The 15,990-nt window shown below is 45.8% G+C and overlaps 1 protein-coding gene across 1 annotated transcript; it reads right to left on the reverse strand.

The window, feature by feature from the left end:
• Positions 1 to 4,917: 4,917 nt before the first annotated feature.
• On the reverse strand, positions 4,918 to 15,578 carry LOC120997416 (isoamyl acetate-hydrolyzing esterase 1 homolog). Its single transcript, XM_040427496.1, has 7 exons — positions 15,513 to 15,578; positions 13,228 to 13,296; positions 11,274 to 11,326; positions 10,983 to 11,137; positions 8,701 to 8,862; positions 7,099 to 7,220; positions 4,918 to 5,412 (listed from the first exon to the last, which is right to left on the reverse strand). The coding sequence occupies exons 2-7, from the start codon at positions 13,273 to 13,275 to the stop codon at positions 5,221 to 5,223; spliced, it is 732 nt and encodes a 243-aa protein (XP_040283430.1). The 5' UTR covers positions 13,276 to 13,296; positions 15,513 to 15,578; the 3' UTR covers positions 4,918 to 5,220.
• Positions 15,579 to 15,990: the final 412 nt, after the last annotated feature.

The following is a 15,990-nucleotide window of genomic DNA, read 5'->3' on the forward strand; positions in this document are numbered from 1 at the left end:
ATTTATGCCAAACTTTTAGCTCTTAGGTTAGCTACAATACTCCCTTCCATAATTCACACCGACCAGACAGGTTTTGTCTCGACCCGCCAGTCCTATTTCAATACAAGGAGAATGCTGGGCATATTCCACCAAGTCAGACAACAGAAAAGCCCCTTGTTGGTTCTGGCCCTGGATGCCGAGAAGGCATTTGATAGAATAAGATGGTTATTTGCCTTCTCGGTGCTCTCGGTTATGGGATTTTGTGGCCCCATCATGTCCGCAATAAAGGCCTTATATAGCAACCCCACGGCCAATGTTTATGTCAACGGGGCCTTGTCGAGGACATTTGGTTTACCAATGGCACCAGAGAAGGCTGTCCGCTGTCCCCTTTGATTTTCATTATAGCCATGGAACCATTAGCTCAAGCTATCAGATTAGATCCCTCAATCTCGGGAGTTAAGATTGGAGGACAGGATCATGTAATCTCGCTTTACGCAGATGACGTCTTACTGTCATTATCAAATCCGGAAATATCTTTAACAGCGGTTATGAACCAAATAGAATTGTATGGCAGCATTTCATATTATCATCTTAACTCCTCCAAAACACAAGCACTGCCGATCCACGTCCCGGAAACTCTAACAAAGGCCTTTAGGGAACAATGGGATTTTGACTGGTGCACTGACAGCATCAAATACTTGGGTACTAACGTGACCCCCTCAGTGTCAAAATTATATAGTCTCAATTACGAATCCCTGATAATAGAAGTGGGTAAAGATCTGGAAGACTTCCACAAACATGAAACATCATGGCTAGGCAGGATTGCAGCTTTTAAAATGTTTATCCTCCCTCATTTCTTATATCTATACTGCACGGTCCCAATTTTGTTGCCAAAAAGGTTCTTTAGTAAGGTGCAACATATACCGTACTATCCAAATATATTTGGCAAAATAAGAAACCAAGGGTGGCCAATAACATTATTCAAAGGTCCCGAGCAATGGGAGGTCTGGCGGTTCCAGACATGAAACTGTACTATCTCGCCACGTTAGTATCTATGCTCAGAAATTGGAAGAAAGAAAAATTGGGGATCCCCTGGGTACAAGTGGAACAGGCGCAGGCAGCACCTTTTACTTTGCCAGACTTAATACATTTACCTTTCTGGAACATTCAGACCCCTAAAAACTTGAATCCAATAATACTGGCATCTGTTCTGGCATGGAAACAATTTCATAGCATAAATAATGAGGGGTGCAAGCCAACATTGGTCTCATTGCCATTTTCTCTTATTAGAGCCTTACTCCCGCATGCAGATCTCTCTGAGTGGAACGTGGAATGGTTGTATGAAAATGGGACGCTGAAATCCTTCCAATCCTTGCAGGAACAATTGCGGCTACCCAAGTCAGATTTTTTAAAATACCTACAAATCCGGCATTTGTTATAAACACTAAACCCTTCAAATTTGAGCTGCACTCAAATAGGTATGATATACCTTTCTGGGGATTTCAAAGGGATTAAATCACTTTATGAAGCATTACTCCAGCCAACCCAATTTAAGAAATCTCACCCCATGCGTAAGTGGGAGAGATCACTGAATATTAATATAACCGAAAGAGAGTGGCAGAAAACAATCAAACTGATCCATTCTCACTTACACTGTTCTACTCACGTGGAATCGGCTTTAAAAACAATTCTACACTGGTATTATACTCCCGGAAAGTTGCAACATATGTATGAGGGAGTGTCGGGGGAATGTTGGAGGGGCTGTGGAGGTAGGGGTACACTTCTCCACATCCTTTGGCAGTGCCCACAAAGTATTGGAAAGCGTGTGGAGAATTGGTGACCCTATTGCTTCCACAGAGGTTTGGGTGGACACCGCAACTTGCCGTACTTTTGATTGGAGTGACGGATTTCCCTGTGGAAAACAGGAAACTAATATGCGTTCTCTGTGTCATGGCCAAATTGCTGTTATTGCAGAGGTGGAAATCTCAGGATGTACCGCAATTGAGAGACCTGGTATCAGCTATTAATACTACCTTTGCATATGAAAGAATTATAGCATTAGGGAATGGTTCTTACCAAAAAATTACAAAACAGTGGCAAGCTTGGATAGCATCTCCGCAATGTAAAATGGGGTGAGAAGGAGAGAGGGAAGAACACATTTGAGTTGCTCTTTAAAAAGGTACATGTATATGTGCGCTTTGGATTACTAATAAATAATTATACGGAAATAATGTTTATCATTGTTAAGAGGGAGGGGGTGGTTATCTAATTGACATGTTTTTCAGAGAGATAAGGCTTTACTCTTGGTAGCATTAAAAATATTGATTTGTGGTAAATTTGCACCAGACAGGGATGACGTCCATAGAAATCAGCGAAATTAATATGTGACAATAGTTATGTTATTGTATTGTTAGTTGTTATAAATGACTCGACTGACAAGGATAAGATTGTAATGCACCTTTATTGTAATATGTATTACTTTAAAATGCCAATAAAAACGATTGAAACAAAAAAAAGAGACGGGTGAAGAAGCCATTTACTATACTGGAAATTATCTGATTAGGCTGTTTTTTATAAAATCAACTTAGTCTTTAACGTATCTATTTTCCCCACAAGATTTGCTGTGCGATTCCAGCTTCGTGCCACTCCTGCAATTCCCCCGTGATAAGTGGTAGCAGTGCTTGCGCATGTACAGAGACACCAGTAAGCAGGCTACATGGGAGACCTATTCATCACTGCGCATGCGCGTCCACCAAACTGGATTGCAGCAAGTGGATGTTACCCGCGCAGATGAATTTTCAAGCAAATCACATGCATGGAGGACACACCGCTCACTATCAAATAGAAGTTTATTATAAGGAGGTTTATTATTCCATCCTGCTTCATTTTAAAGGGAATGTGCCTTCAGAAAATGACATCTTGTTTAAATCATATTTTTATGTATGCATTTTTTGGGGTTATTTCAAATTTTTTAATGTCAATATCTATATTAATGCATGCCTAGAAAACTCACAAAACTCAGTGAGGTCCCCTCCTGTCTATTCTATCTTTGGCCCATGTGGCTGCTGTAAAACATATCTCTAAAGGCTGTTAACAATGGCTCAGGCAAGATGGCCGCCCCCATAATCATGTTCAGAAAACAGAATTAATAAATCTACAATTAGAAAATAAAAACAGATTAGAAAATAGGGTATGAGTCAATATCTGGTTATAACTGGCAGAAAAAAATTATAGATCACACATTCCCTTTAATGTCCTTTCATTTATAGATAGAAATTACACAGATCTTTCAGGCATTAAGATGTCAGAGTTATTATTTTTCTCAGCCTTTCATTTACTATAGCACAGTAAGAACTGCCCGATGCCCTTTACATTATAATGTGCTTACATACGGGGGGCAACATAACCTGAAAAAAGTTAAAAGTGTAAACTACGGAGGGGTCCAACCAAAGTGTGAATCTGCTGTTCGGAGCACCCCCATAAAAAGAGGAGCCTCTTACTTCTCCCTCTGACCAGATTAGGTCATTTACAGTGGCATGCAAAGTTTGGGCACCCCTCGTCAAAATTACTGTTACTATGAACAGTTAAGAAAGTCGAAGATAAAATGATGTTGAATAGGCATAAAGATGAAACACACTTTTTGACATTTTAAGCAATATCAGTATGTTAGTTTTGTACAATTTTAGAGTAAACAAAAGGAAAGGAGTCCCTTGCAAAAGTATGGGAACCCAAGGAAATTTGAGCACTCAGATAACTTTGACTGAGGTCTCAGGTCACAATCATCGTTAGGAAAGGTCAGATGATGCACATTCCAAAGCTTTATAAATACCCAGACTCCTCTAACCTTGTCCCAAAAAACTGCAGTAATGGGTTCTAAGCAGCTGCCTGGAAGAAATCTATAAGAAGATAGCATTTTCAGGTTGCCATTTACTCAGTTTGAAATGTAATTAAGAAATTGTAGTTATCAGGAACAGTGGAGGTCAAGAGAAGATCTGAAAGACCAAGAAAAAAATGTCATAGATAGTGGCTTGTAGGATTGCTAGAAAGGCAAATCAGAACACCCACTTGACTGCAAAAGACCTTCAGGAAGAGTTAGCAGACTCTGGAGTTGTGGTACATTGTTCTACTGTTCAGCGACACCTGCACAAATATGGCCTACATGGAAAAGTCATCAGAAGAAGACCTTTCCTGCCTGTTTACCACTAAATTCTGTGTCAGACATTTGCAGAAGATCATCTAAACATGTCTAATGCATTTTGGAAACAAGTCCTGTGGACCAAGAAGGTTAAAACTGAATTTTTTGGCCACAATGAGCAAAGGTATGGTTGGAATAAAAAGGACACAGAATTTCATGAAAAGAACACCTCTCCAACATTAAGCATGGGGGTGGATCAATCATGCTTTGGGGTTGTATTGAAGCCAATGGCACGAGGAACATTTCACGGGAAGAATGGATTCAATGAAATTCCAGCAAATTCTGGAAGCAAACAATGACGCCAACTGTAAAAGAGCCGTAGATGAAAAAAAGATGGCTTCTACAAATGGATAATGATCCTAAACACACCTCAAAATCTATAATAGATTTACGTCACAAGGCGCAAGCTGAAGGTTTTACCATGACCCTCACAGTCCCCGGATCTGAACATCACTGGAAAATCTGGGGATAGACTTCAAAAGAGCAGTGCATGCAAGACGGCCCAGGAATCTCACAGAACTGGAAGACGTTTGCAAGAAAGAGTGGATGAAAATCCCTTAAATAAGAATTGAAAGACTCCAGGCTGGCTACAAAAAGCATTTGTAAGTTGTGCTACTTGCCAAAGGGGGTGCTACCAGGTACTAACCATGCAGGGTGCCCAAACTTTTGCTTCGGGACCTTTTCAGTTTTTGTTATTTTGAAAATGTAAATGATGAAAATAAAAAAAATATTGTTTTTGCTTAAAATACAAAGGGAATGTGTCATCTTTAACTTTATGCCTTTTGGAGATCACTTCATCTCCAACTTGCTTAACTGTTCACAGTAACAGTAATTTTGACCAGTGGTGCCCAAACTTTTGCATACCACTTCATATTAGAGAAGTCTAGTGTATGTAACAGGCTACATGAATACTTCTGAAGCTATAACGTCGTCCATGTAGACTGTATGTTCTGTAACCATGGAGGGTGATCCTGTCCACAAATGCAGCATTGGACACCCCTATATCCCTAGTTCTAAGGTAGAACCTGGTTTGGTGAAGCGGATCACTAGTCTTTCTTTTCGGTGAGGTTTTGGAAAAGAGAGGATTCTGGGTTATTATTGTCCACATCGTTCCAATAAGGTAAGATAAAAGGCAGGGTCCCCAACTTCTTCTCCAAGAGAGGCCACAGCTTGGACTCCAGGAATTGGTTGCCTTCTTCTGATAAATGGAGCCCATCTGACAAATACACTGTGTAGTCCTGGAATGAACACAAGAACCAGTTACAAGTCGTGATGGGTTCTATATCAGATCATATGAGGATCACACTGTGGAGTATTCCTGAAATAAAAGCCACCACATCCTCCATACAAACCACCTCCCATACCAAGTGACAATAAACCACATATTCTGCTGCCAGGAAATAAAAAAGTGTTTTCTATGTTTAAAGAGGTTGTTCAGGATTTAAAAAAAAATCTGGCTGATTTCATCCAAAAACAGCACCCCCCCGTCCACAGGTTATGCACGGTACTGCAGCTTTGCCTCATTGAGTTCAGTGGAGCTGAGCTGCAAGAACAGACACAACCCATTGACAGAGGTGGAGCTGTTTTTGGATTTCCATTCAGGGCTGACTTACACGACCCTGCCCGGTCCAGGATACATGACTGTGTGTCAGCTGCATCCCCCGGACCAACCGCGGCTCCTCTGACCCAATACAGTCAGTTCCTATCTGATTGCGGGTCTATTGTACACATCATCATGTGAGTACAGCACAATAGACCCACGATCAGATTGGACTAGAACAGGGTCTCTGTAGTTGGTCCAGGAGATGCGGCTGACACATGGACCATGTTTTCTGGACTGAGCATGGTCGTGTGAATCAGCCCTTAGTGAATATTCATGGTGAGTTCAGCATATACTGATTACATGGAGGCTTAATATGGACATAAATCCTACTTTCCAGAGATTAATTCACACGTGGGAGACTTGTTGCAGAAAATCCCCGCACTTGTCAGATTGAACTCTATTGTCATAGATCAGCTGTATTTTACACTTGCTCAGAGTCAGGTTTGCAGAGTTCAGTGCACATGCTGCTGAAGCCACCCCATCCAGATGTACAGAACTGATTTTCAGTTGCAGACATTTCTGCAATAAATCTGCCTCATGCAAATGTACCCTATTTAGGTGCCGTACCCTCGACAGCCAGCAGGCGACAACCTGTTTTACTGGGATTATTATAAACGAGATAACGGTTTGCCGAAGTAGTATATGGCCGACAGCTCTCTCTCTCCCTATTCCCCCATACACATGCATGCTTGGCTGAGCATGCATGTGCTGTGAATAGTAGAGGGAAGAAAGACACTGCCAGACACCTCTGGTGGATATCTCCTCAAGTCCCTTTTGAGTCTCACCTGTAATGTTCATGTGATTTATAATAAATAAAATGATATTTTTTTACCTTGTTAAATCCTTGCTCTTTTTTTGTACAGGATATCTCCTCAAGGACTGAAGGGTCTGGCATATTAAAGGGGTTTTCTAGGATTTTTATACTGATGACCTGTCCTCTGGATAGGTCATCAGTATCTGATTGATGGGGATCCGACACCTGGGACCACCGCTGGTCAGCTGTTTGAGAAGGCACCAGCGCTTGCTGTAGCTCCATAGCCTTCTCTCGGCTGACCAAGCACAGCGCTGTCCATTATACAGTGGCTGTGCTTGGTATTGCACTCAGCCCCATTCATTTCTAAGGGACTGAGCTGCTCCTAAGCCACGTGACCGATGAACATAACGTCACATGGCCTAGGGTATGCTGTGGCACTACTGTGAGCACAGGAGCCTTCTCAAACTGCTGATCGAAGGGGTCCAGGGTGTCAGTTGCTATATGTACACAGATGACATAAAGTCCTGATTCCTAAACTGTCATTAATGAGACCACGATTCCTCTTACCGAGCCACCTTCCTGCATCAGCGTCCACAAATCCACAACATCCGCTCCATACTCATTGCCAACCTGGGCACAGGCCCTGGCATACGCCTCGGTCACAGCGTTCAGACGATTTAGTTTGTATCCTGTATAATGGGAGAACGGAGAGAGATATTAGTGCAGGCAAAATATAAAGGTTCTGTAATTCTCGTCACATCTGTAATCAAGAGCAGCAGGACGCCACATCGCTGCTGTAAACGGGGTTGCAGAACTGTGTTTGCGGTGTGCATGTAGCAGGGCTGTGTTTGCGGTGTGCATGTAGCAGGGCTGTGTTTGCGGTGTGCATGTAGCAGGGCTGTGTTTGCGGTGTGCATGTAGCAGGGCTGTGTTTGCGGTGTGCATGTAGCAGGGCTGTGTTTGCGGTGTGCATGTAGCAGGGCTGTGTTTGCGGTGTGCATGTAGCAGGGCTGTGTTTGCGGTGTGCATGTAGCAGGGCTGTGTTTGCGGTGTGCATGTAACAGGGCTGTTTGTGGTGTGCATGTAGCAGGGCTGTGTTTGTTGTGTGCATGTAGCAGGGCTGTGTTTGTGGTGTGCATGTAGCATCCCTGTGTTTGTTGTGTGCATGCAGCAGGGCTGTGTTTGTGGTGTGCATGTAGAAGGGCTGTGTTTGTGGTGTGCATGTAGCAGGGCTGTGTTTGCTGGGTGCATGTAGCAGGGCTGTGTTTGTAGTGTGCATGTAGCAGGGCTGTGTTTGTTGTGTGCATGTAGCAGGGCTGTGTTTGTTGTGTGCATGTAGCAGGGCTGTGTTTGTGGTGTGCATGTAGCAGGGCTGTTTGTGGTGTGCATGTAGCAGGGCTGTGTTTGTGGTGTGCATGTAGCAGGGCTGTGTTTGTGGTGTGCATGTAGCAGAGCTGTGTTTGTGGTGTGCATGTAGCAGTGCTGTGTTTGTTGTGTGCATGTAGCATCCCTGTGTTTGTTGTGTGCATGTAGCATCCCTGTGTTTGTTGTGTGCATGCAGCAGGGCTGTGTTTGTTGTGTGCATGCAGCAGGGCTGTGTTTGTTGTGTGCATGCAGCAGGGCTGTGTTTGTTGTGTGCATGTAGCAGGGCTGTGTTTGTTGTGTGCATGTAGCAGGGTTGTGTTTGTTGTGTGATTTAGCAGAGCTGTGTTTGTTGTGTGATTTAGCAGTCCTGTGTTTGTGCATGTAGAAAATAAACTTTGTGTTGTCTACTCCTGGTGTGCACCTTATAGTTGGGTGCATTTTATAGTCCGTAAAATACAGCAGATTATTCCAATCACTTGCTAGTAGTATAGGGCCAGTTTATGAGAGCAGAAACAAGCTTCACCACCAGGTTACACCGACTGAACCGAAGATCCGAGTATCCTGAGCCCGACGCTGCCAGGGCTACACGTCTGCAATGCACGTTTAATTATTTCCTTTGGGGAAAGAACCTGCAGGGAACCTCGCGACTATACGAAAAATCTGGAACCTCGGCAATACATGTAAGGCCGTCTGCACCTTCTTCCCCCAGTCAGATGTGACTATTCCTCTCAGTCACAGCTTGTGTTCCTCCACATCTCAGGACAATTTCTGCCGCACCCAGCAGTGTGATCCTGATGCTGTTACCTTTCATGAAGCAATGTTTTTCCCAAGACGGTTCGTGGATCGGCGGCGGCGCGATCAGAACGATTTTCTCCTCCTTGATATTGACGCTCTTCAAATACTGGACCATGCTTCTCAGATTCTCTGCGTATTCTTCCAGCGGGACGTGCTGCTGAGGGTTTTGCTCTATGTGAAAGGAGGTGAAATGAAAAGAAAATGAAAAGTAATTGTGTGTAATTCCCGGCGTGGGGATGTGGCCAGCAGGGGGAGCCCTCATTACCTGCAGGCAGAGTCTGGCAGGGTGAATAATACAGAGTTTACAGGAGGAAGCCCTCGTGCAGGGCTAATTCTACAGCAGCGTAAAAACACAGCGCTGTACAATAACCTCCGACACAAAAAGGTCGGGGGAATGGTGGGCAATCCATTCTAGGTAAAGCAGGAGAGGCTTCTGGCATCAAATGGCTGGCTAACCGACCGGACCACCCACTGTCACCCAATAAACCTTTATATCTTCTGGTGGGAGAGGCTTCAGGATATCTGACCTTCTGAACCCTCAGGTGATGACTTATAATGCAGAGCAGACCATGTGTAGCTGTATCATGACCAGAAGAGTCTTTACATTCACTGGATGTACCGTTCCTTTAAGGACAAGTGTGACAGAAAATGTATAAAAACCGTATGTATGTTACATACCTCGATACAGCGGCGGATTGGCCATAGACCCTACAGGGAAATTTCCAGGTGGGCCGATGCCCGCCGCAGGCCACCGGCCAGGTACAAAACAATCTGATACTCTCAGCACTGGGCCTCCTGCAAACACGAACGTGTGCGCCCCCCGTGGTCGTGCTGCGGACCGCAAAACGCAGGCCGCAATGCACGAACACCGTTCGCGGGGCAGCTGCAGCAGATCGCGGACCCATTCACTTTAATGGGTCCGCGATCCGGCCGTTCCGCAAAAAGATAGGACATGTTCTATCTTTTTGTGAAACGGAAGTACGGGACGAAACCCCACGGAAGCACTACCGTAGTGCTCCCGTAGGGTTCCGTTCTGTGCTTCCATTACGCACCATTCCGTGAATGGGTCTGCATCCATGATGCGGAATGCCCACGGAACGGCACCCGTGTATTGCGGATCCGCAAATGCGGTCCCCAATACGGCAACTGGGCGCACACATTCGTGTGCAGAAAGCCTTAATCAATGCAAGGAGCATCAGGTACGAGGTGTTCTTCTGAATTCAACTGAATCAGGACAGTGATGCAGTTGAATACTGTGGCCGGGGTGGCGGTATTTTGTGCTGCTCTGTGGTATTTGGTTCTGCTGGGTAATGTGCTGGTATTGTTGGCCCTGCTTACTTCTGCTGCTCGGACCCCTCGTCAATCGGGACCCACTTACAACATGGGGCCACTTTTAGGTTTTTTTTCCAGGGCCACTTTAGGTTCCCAGTCGGCCACTGCCGCCATGCCCTGACCCAGCAGTTTACAATGTAAATTTTAAAGGGTCACAAGCAAGATATCTGGATGGTTCCTCAGTTTGGATCACAACCAACCCCTCCAGGCTTCAGGTGACAGCACATTGTAACAAAGCAGATGGGGGTCCACTGTGTCTACTGAACAGATTTGTCTTTGGACTGACTACTCCTAAGAGCGTTATCTAAGTAGCCCCCCTAGTCTTCACACTTTAACCCCTACACAGGAATCTGGACTCTGTGTACAGTACACTGCTGACCCATGGAGGTCAAGAGCAGGGGCGTAGCCACCATGGAAGCGGCTGCTACAAGGCCAGAACTCAGGAACGGGCCCAGGAGGAGGACAAATGGATTTATTTTCAGGACGCAGGGAGCGGTGAGTATAGTGCTCTTGGCATTACTCACCACTCCCTGGTCTTCTTCTCTGGACGCCCTTGCAGCACACAGCTTCAGGACAGGACGTAGCATGTGTAGGAGCACAGTATTACCTGCTGCTGGGCGACGTCAGGTCACAGAGTAGTGTCACAGGAGGAGAAGAGAGGTCATTTTTGGGGTTTGGTCTGAGGTCTGCATTAAGGGGACTGGGGGTGGGGTTGGGGATGGCATTTTAAAATCTGCTGTAGGACCCAGTCAGTTCTAGTTACGCAACTGGTCAAGAGACACCGGTTTGAGCGGTAAAACGCACATCTCCCTGCAGCACCCGCGCCCAGTCCTCTAGTACATCCACCACTCCACGGTGCGGAGTTCTCCCCCCCTGTGACGTCCATACATCCTAATAAAGCACAGTGTGCTGTGATAGCAGAGCCCTTATAAATATGATTTAGCACAAAGTACATTTACCTCTTATAGAACTGTCATTAGCGCCAAAGAAAATGGTAACGGCAGCAATGTCTGCGGCACTGGCACGGGCACCGTCAGGGATGAGTTTTGGTAGGATCTGTTTAGCCCATCTGGTGTTGTAACCTGACAGGCCACGGTTCAGGACGTCACATTTTCTGCAAAAAAAAAAAAAAGGAAAAACCACACATTATACATGGTGAATATGGTGCACGCTGCACTGGGGGGGAGCGGTGATCCGGTAATAACAACAACCTTCCCCTTTCTGTCCTGTGGAAACTGGGCTGTACTCACCGCACAAGCTTATTAGCTAGCGTAGCCCCCCAACCATTTGTTTCAAAGGCAAACTAAAAGACAAAAAATGAATATTTATTAACCCTGGTTTGTTAAAATTCCAGATTCCAGTTCTGGGGGGGGGGGGGGTCATTTACTAAAGGCTGATGTTTCCAATACCACTTTTAGTAAAAAGTCCACTGAAGTAAGATGCAGTACATTTATTAGAAGGGTTTGAAGGCTATCTTTATCTTATCGCTGGGGGTCTGGCTCCTAACACCCCCACAAATCAGCTATTTAAGGAGACCACAGTGCTCTAGGTAGTGCTGCGTCCTCCTCCTAGGCCAGAGACACCACGTTCATCGGTCACGTGGCCTCCGTGAAGCTCAGTCCCATAGAAGTGAATGGGGCTGAGCTTCAATACCAAGCACAGCCACTATACAATGTACGGCGCTGTACTCATCAGAGCACCGCGGTCTCTTCAAACCGCTAAACAGCTGATCAACGGGGTGTCAGGAGTCAGACCACCAGCTGATCGGGTGTCGGAGCCCCACAATCTGATATTGATGACCTGTCCTGAGAACAGGCAGTCAATACCAAATTCCTAGAAAACCCCTTTAAGAGGTGGAGGCCTCTTGATAGATTTGTCACATGTTCTGATTTCAGCTGGGATTGTAAATGTGTCCGGCTGTGCTGGTCCAGTAAGAAACATAAAAAGCCACAAAATGCGGACTGGGCACAAATCTGCAACTGTAGTATGCCACAAAAATGGCGTACAAGTTTTGTAACTGAACCCCAATATGTTGTATAAAGCTGGGACTAGCCAGGGATTTGATGGAAGCGTGTGTGCAGCTATCTTACAGATGACTTAAAGGGGTTATCCCATGATTAATGCACAAAATGAAAATCAGCCCTGTACCTCACATGGATCCAGAGATCTCTACATTCATTGCTCTGCTAGATTATCTTCAGGCTGGTAGATGAGAGGGTGTGTCCTTCCTGCTGCAGCTCTCTCCCTATCACAGCACAGGAGGTGTGTCCTTCCTGCTGCAGCTCTCTCCCTATCACAGCTCAGGGTGTGTGTCCTTCCTGCTGCAGCTCTCTCCCTATCACAGCACAGGAGGTGTGTCCTTCCTGCTGCAGCTCTCTCCCTATCACAGTACAGGAGGTGTGTCCTTCCTGCTGCAACTCTCTCCCTATCACAGCTCAGGGTGTGTCCTTTCTGCTGCAGCTCTCTCCCTACCACAGCTCAGGGGCATGTCCTTTCTGCTGCAGCTCTCTCCCTATCACAGCTCAGGGGCATGTCCTTTCTGCTGCAGCTCTCTCTCTTTAACTGCCACAGCTTCTAACAAAAGATATGGTCGGTGGCAGTTGAAGATTTAAACTGAGCATGTGTGACTACCTTAGGTGGACAAGAAATAAGAAAAAGAACAAACAGCAGGTGGCGCTTTACATATAGATTTCATTAGCTCAGTGGCTATACTAAATTTTTAATTAAATGCAATTACAAAAGTATTCAGATCCAGGTGCTGGTTTAAAAAAAGCTGAATATTTTTTGGGGCATAACCCCTTTAAATGTATTAAAATCGCCTGAAGGTCGCAGCTTAAAGGGAAACTCCATTTCTGTGCAAAGTATTGATAACATGACACAGATGAAAACTCTAAGGATAAATACTTTTATATAAAACCAATCCCTCCAGGTCCAGAGTCTAAATTCCCCAGTGAACCTCTTGTTGGCGCCCATTTAAATGAATTGCGGCTATGTCCATACTGAAAGGGGATGTCTTGTCTGTTGAGGCAGGCATTGAATAGATATCCATTGCCAGAGAGCAGTGCATTGTGGGATGCCAGAGCTCAGATAATCCGCGGTGATGTCTCTATAGGGACGCCATTTATACGCTGAAGCGACGTCTCAGCACTTTTCATCACCTCAGCGGGAAGACTGCGGATGCAAGCGAGCGGAAAATCTCCTTACCTGAGTGATCGAATCTCCAAAGAGGAGGACACGGGGATAAGAAATCATCTTGAGAATCAACGTGGAAATCTACAAGACACAGAAGATGGGGATTAATAACGGCACAGTAGCCACGGTACCACGTATTCCTATGTGAAGTACCGCGGCGGCCATGTCACAGGATATACCATGTGAGGACTATAGGACCACTGCACACGTGGTGTATCTGTGTGCAGAGAAAACGCCTCAAAACCGCACAGAAATCCACACTATTAGGGCTCACGCACACAACCGTTCTTGTACTGCGGCCCACAAAACACGGATCCGCAAAGAAAATGGAGGACATTTGTTTTTTTTTGCGGATCCATTGTAACAACGCCTGTCCTTGTCCGCAAAACGGACAAGAATAGGACATGTTCTATTTTTTTGCAGAATGCACTTGCGGACATACGGATACGGAATGCGCGCAGAATCATTTCCGATTGAAATGAATGGTTCCGCATACGGGCAAAAAAAAAAGGAATGACACGGACAAAAAATACGTTCATGTGCATGAGCCCTCAATTGCAGTTTTTAGCGTGGATTTTCTATTTTAACAACCCCACTGACGTATGGGGAAAACCGCGACATATAACGTGCAGAATCACACACATAATTGACATTTTAAAATCCATGGCATTTCAAATTTCACGCAGAAAATACGTGTAAAGTGACCTGCGACCTATCAAATCTCATTCCCTTCGCTGGTACTGTATTGCCGTGCGTTTTTTCTGCATGAGAGTCCGCACGGCTCGAGAGAATTCCACATCTGTGTGAGTGTAGAAGGGACACAACACTGAACCTTGAAGGGGTTCTCCGGTATTTTCATATTGATGGGCTCTCCTCAGGAGACCGGCAGGGGTCTGACACCTCCCGCCGATCAGCGGTTAACGCTCCAGGAGATTTGCAGCTCACAAAGCACAGCACCGTTCATTGTATAGTGGCTGTACGTGGTATTGCAGCTCAGACCTATTCATTTAAAGGGGTATTCTATTTTCATCTCAGACAATGGGGGCATATCGCTAGGATATGCCCCCATTGTCTTATAGGAAGGTGGTGGCCGGAGGACTCCGGTCCGGCCACCACCAAGAATTCTCCCCATAGAAGTGAAAGGGAGCACACCGCGCATGAGCGGCCACCGCTCCCATTCACTTCTATGGGCCAGACAGAAATAGCCGAGCCAGTGCTCAGCTATTTTCGGTGGCCCCATAGAAAATTAAAGAAGGGCGGCTGTGCATGCGCAGTGTGTCCTCCGCCACTTTCGGAGCTCTGTTCTCGATATAGGTGCAGGTCCCAGCGGCAGGAACCGCACTTATAATGGGGGCATATCCTAGCGATATGCCCCATTGTCAGAGATGAGACAACCCCTTTAAATAGGACTGAGCTGCACGGAGGCCATATGACCGATGAGCATGACATCACAGGCCCAGGAAGAGGCCGCAGCAGATGTCGGACCCCCACTGATCAGACACTGATGACCTCTACTAAGGATATTATTAAAATCTCAGAGAACCCCATTAAAGTCAACGGGGGTCACGTATTCAAGTTCTACACAAGATTTTTAGTGTAGATAAGGCACAAATTTTGTCTCAAGTTCGCTTTCGCAACTTTTTGTTAAAAAATAAAAGTGGGCAAGGCCTGTGCAGGAAGCGGCGGGAGCATCGTGGTCGGACCCATTTACCGACATGGCGCACATTACACCAAAAATCTGCTGACGCGTGGACAGCGGAAAGGGAAACGGGGCGTGCCCCTCTTAATAGACTGCCCAGATCTTCCGCACACGAGGTTCTTACTAAAACAGCTTGATGGTTGCTAGGAGACTCTGGACGGACATTTTTATTTTTTTTGACAGTTCTAAAAAATGGAAACAAAACGGACAAACGGAACGCAGTCCGAGATATTCCTGATTCCAAATCGGGCGAGTTTTACATCTCTAGCCTGAACGAGTCCGTAAAGTGCAAAGACACTACTATGAGCGATCTCACAAGTTGTTGTGAAAGTACAACTCCTATCATTCTGTGGCTCTCCAGGCCTGCTAGGAGTTGTAGTTTCACAACAGCTGGAGACCAAATGATATATAAGTGCACGTGATTAGTCTGTGTCACAGCAGGGGGCAGTAGTGAGCTTAGTGATCCCCCCCTTAGTCTGCCTACAGAGAAGTGACCCCGGTGCCCCCCGCACATCCTGCGGACGATCCCGGCAGCCGCTGCTCAGTGACACGGCCTCTAGATCCATAAACAGCAATGAGAACACTCACAGAACCCTACCCAGGTGTCGGAGCCGGCTCCGGGAGAGGAGGAGCGTGACGCGTCACATGACCAGACCTGCCCACAAGCCACGCCTCCTCCCAGACACAATGCCGCAGCTTCTTCCTCCTTGAATGACCAGAACAGCGACATCTAGGGAAATGTTACTGTAATTACTCCTGGTGTAACAGGTTTGGTAAAATGGCGCCAACTTTCTTTGCTCTTTATAATGGTCAGGTCCATTCAGTATATGATAAATGGTTCTCAAATTCCACAGGGAAGACACAGAAATGAGTCCAGGCGCCGTCTGGGGGTGATTGGCAGCAGCGTTTAAATGCAGGCGTCTGTGGTCGCCACATAGAGGCTCCAAGGCCGCGGATCAGGATCAGCAAATAAAGCTCATGTGTGTCATAGAAAGCTGTGCTGTGGTCTCATATACTTTGTGGATCAGTTGTTTGTAGTTTTCATGATTTCTGCTTGCCGACATTGAATGGAAACC

The sequence above is a fragment of the Bufo bufo genome, chromosome 4, assembly GCF_905171765.1.
Source record: "Bufo bufo chromosome 4, aBufBuf1.1, whole genome shotgun sequence".
NCBI lineage: Eukaryota > Metazoa > Chordata > Amphibia > Anura > Bufonidae > Bufo > Bufo bufo.

Excerpts from the sequence above, each read along its gene's own strand:
- LOC120997416 (XM_040427496.1), bottom strand. The coding sequence starts at position 13,275 with ATGATTTCTTATCCCCGTGTCCTCCTCTTTGGAGATTCGATCACTCAG. Across the intron at positions 8,863-10,982 it reads TAATGACAGTTCTATAAGAG|AGCAAAACCCTCAGCAGCAC; the intron begins GTAAATGTACTT and ends CCTTTCACATAG. Across the intron at positions 7,221-8,700 it reads AAAACATTGCTTCATGAAAG|GATACAAACTAAATCGTCTG; the intron begins GTAACAGCATCA and ends CCCATTATACAG.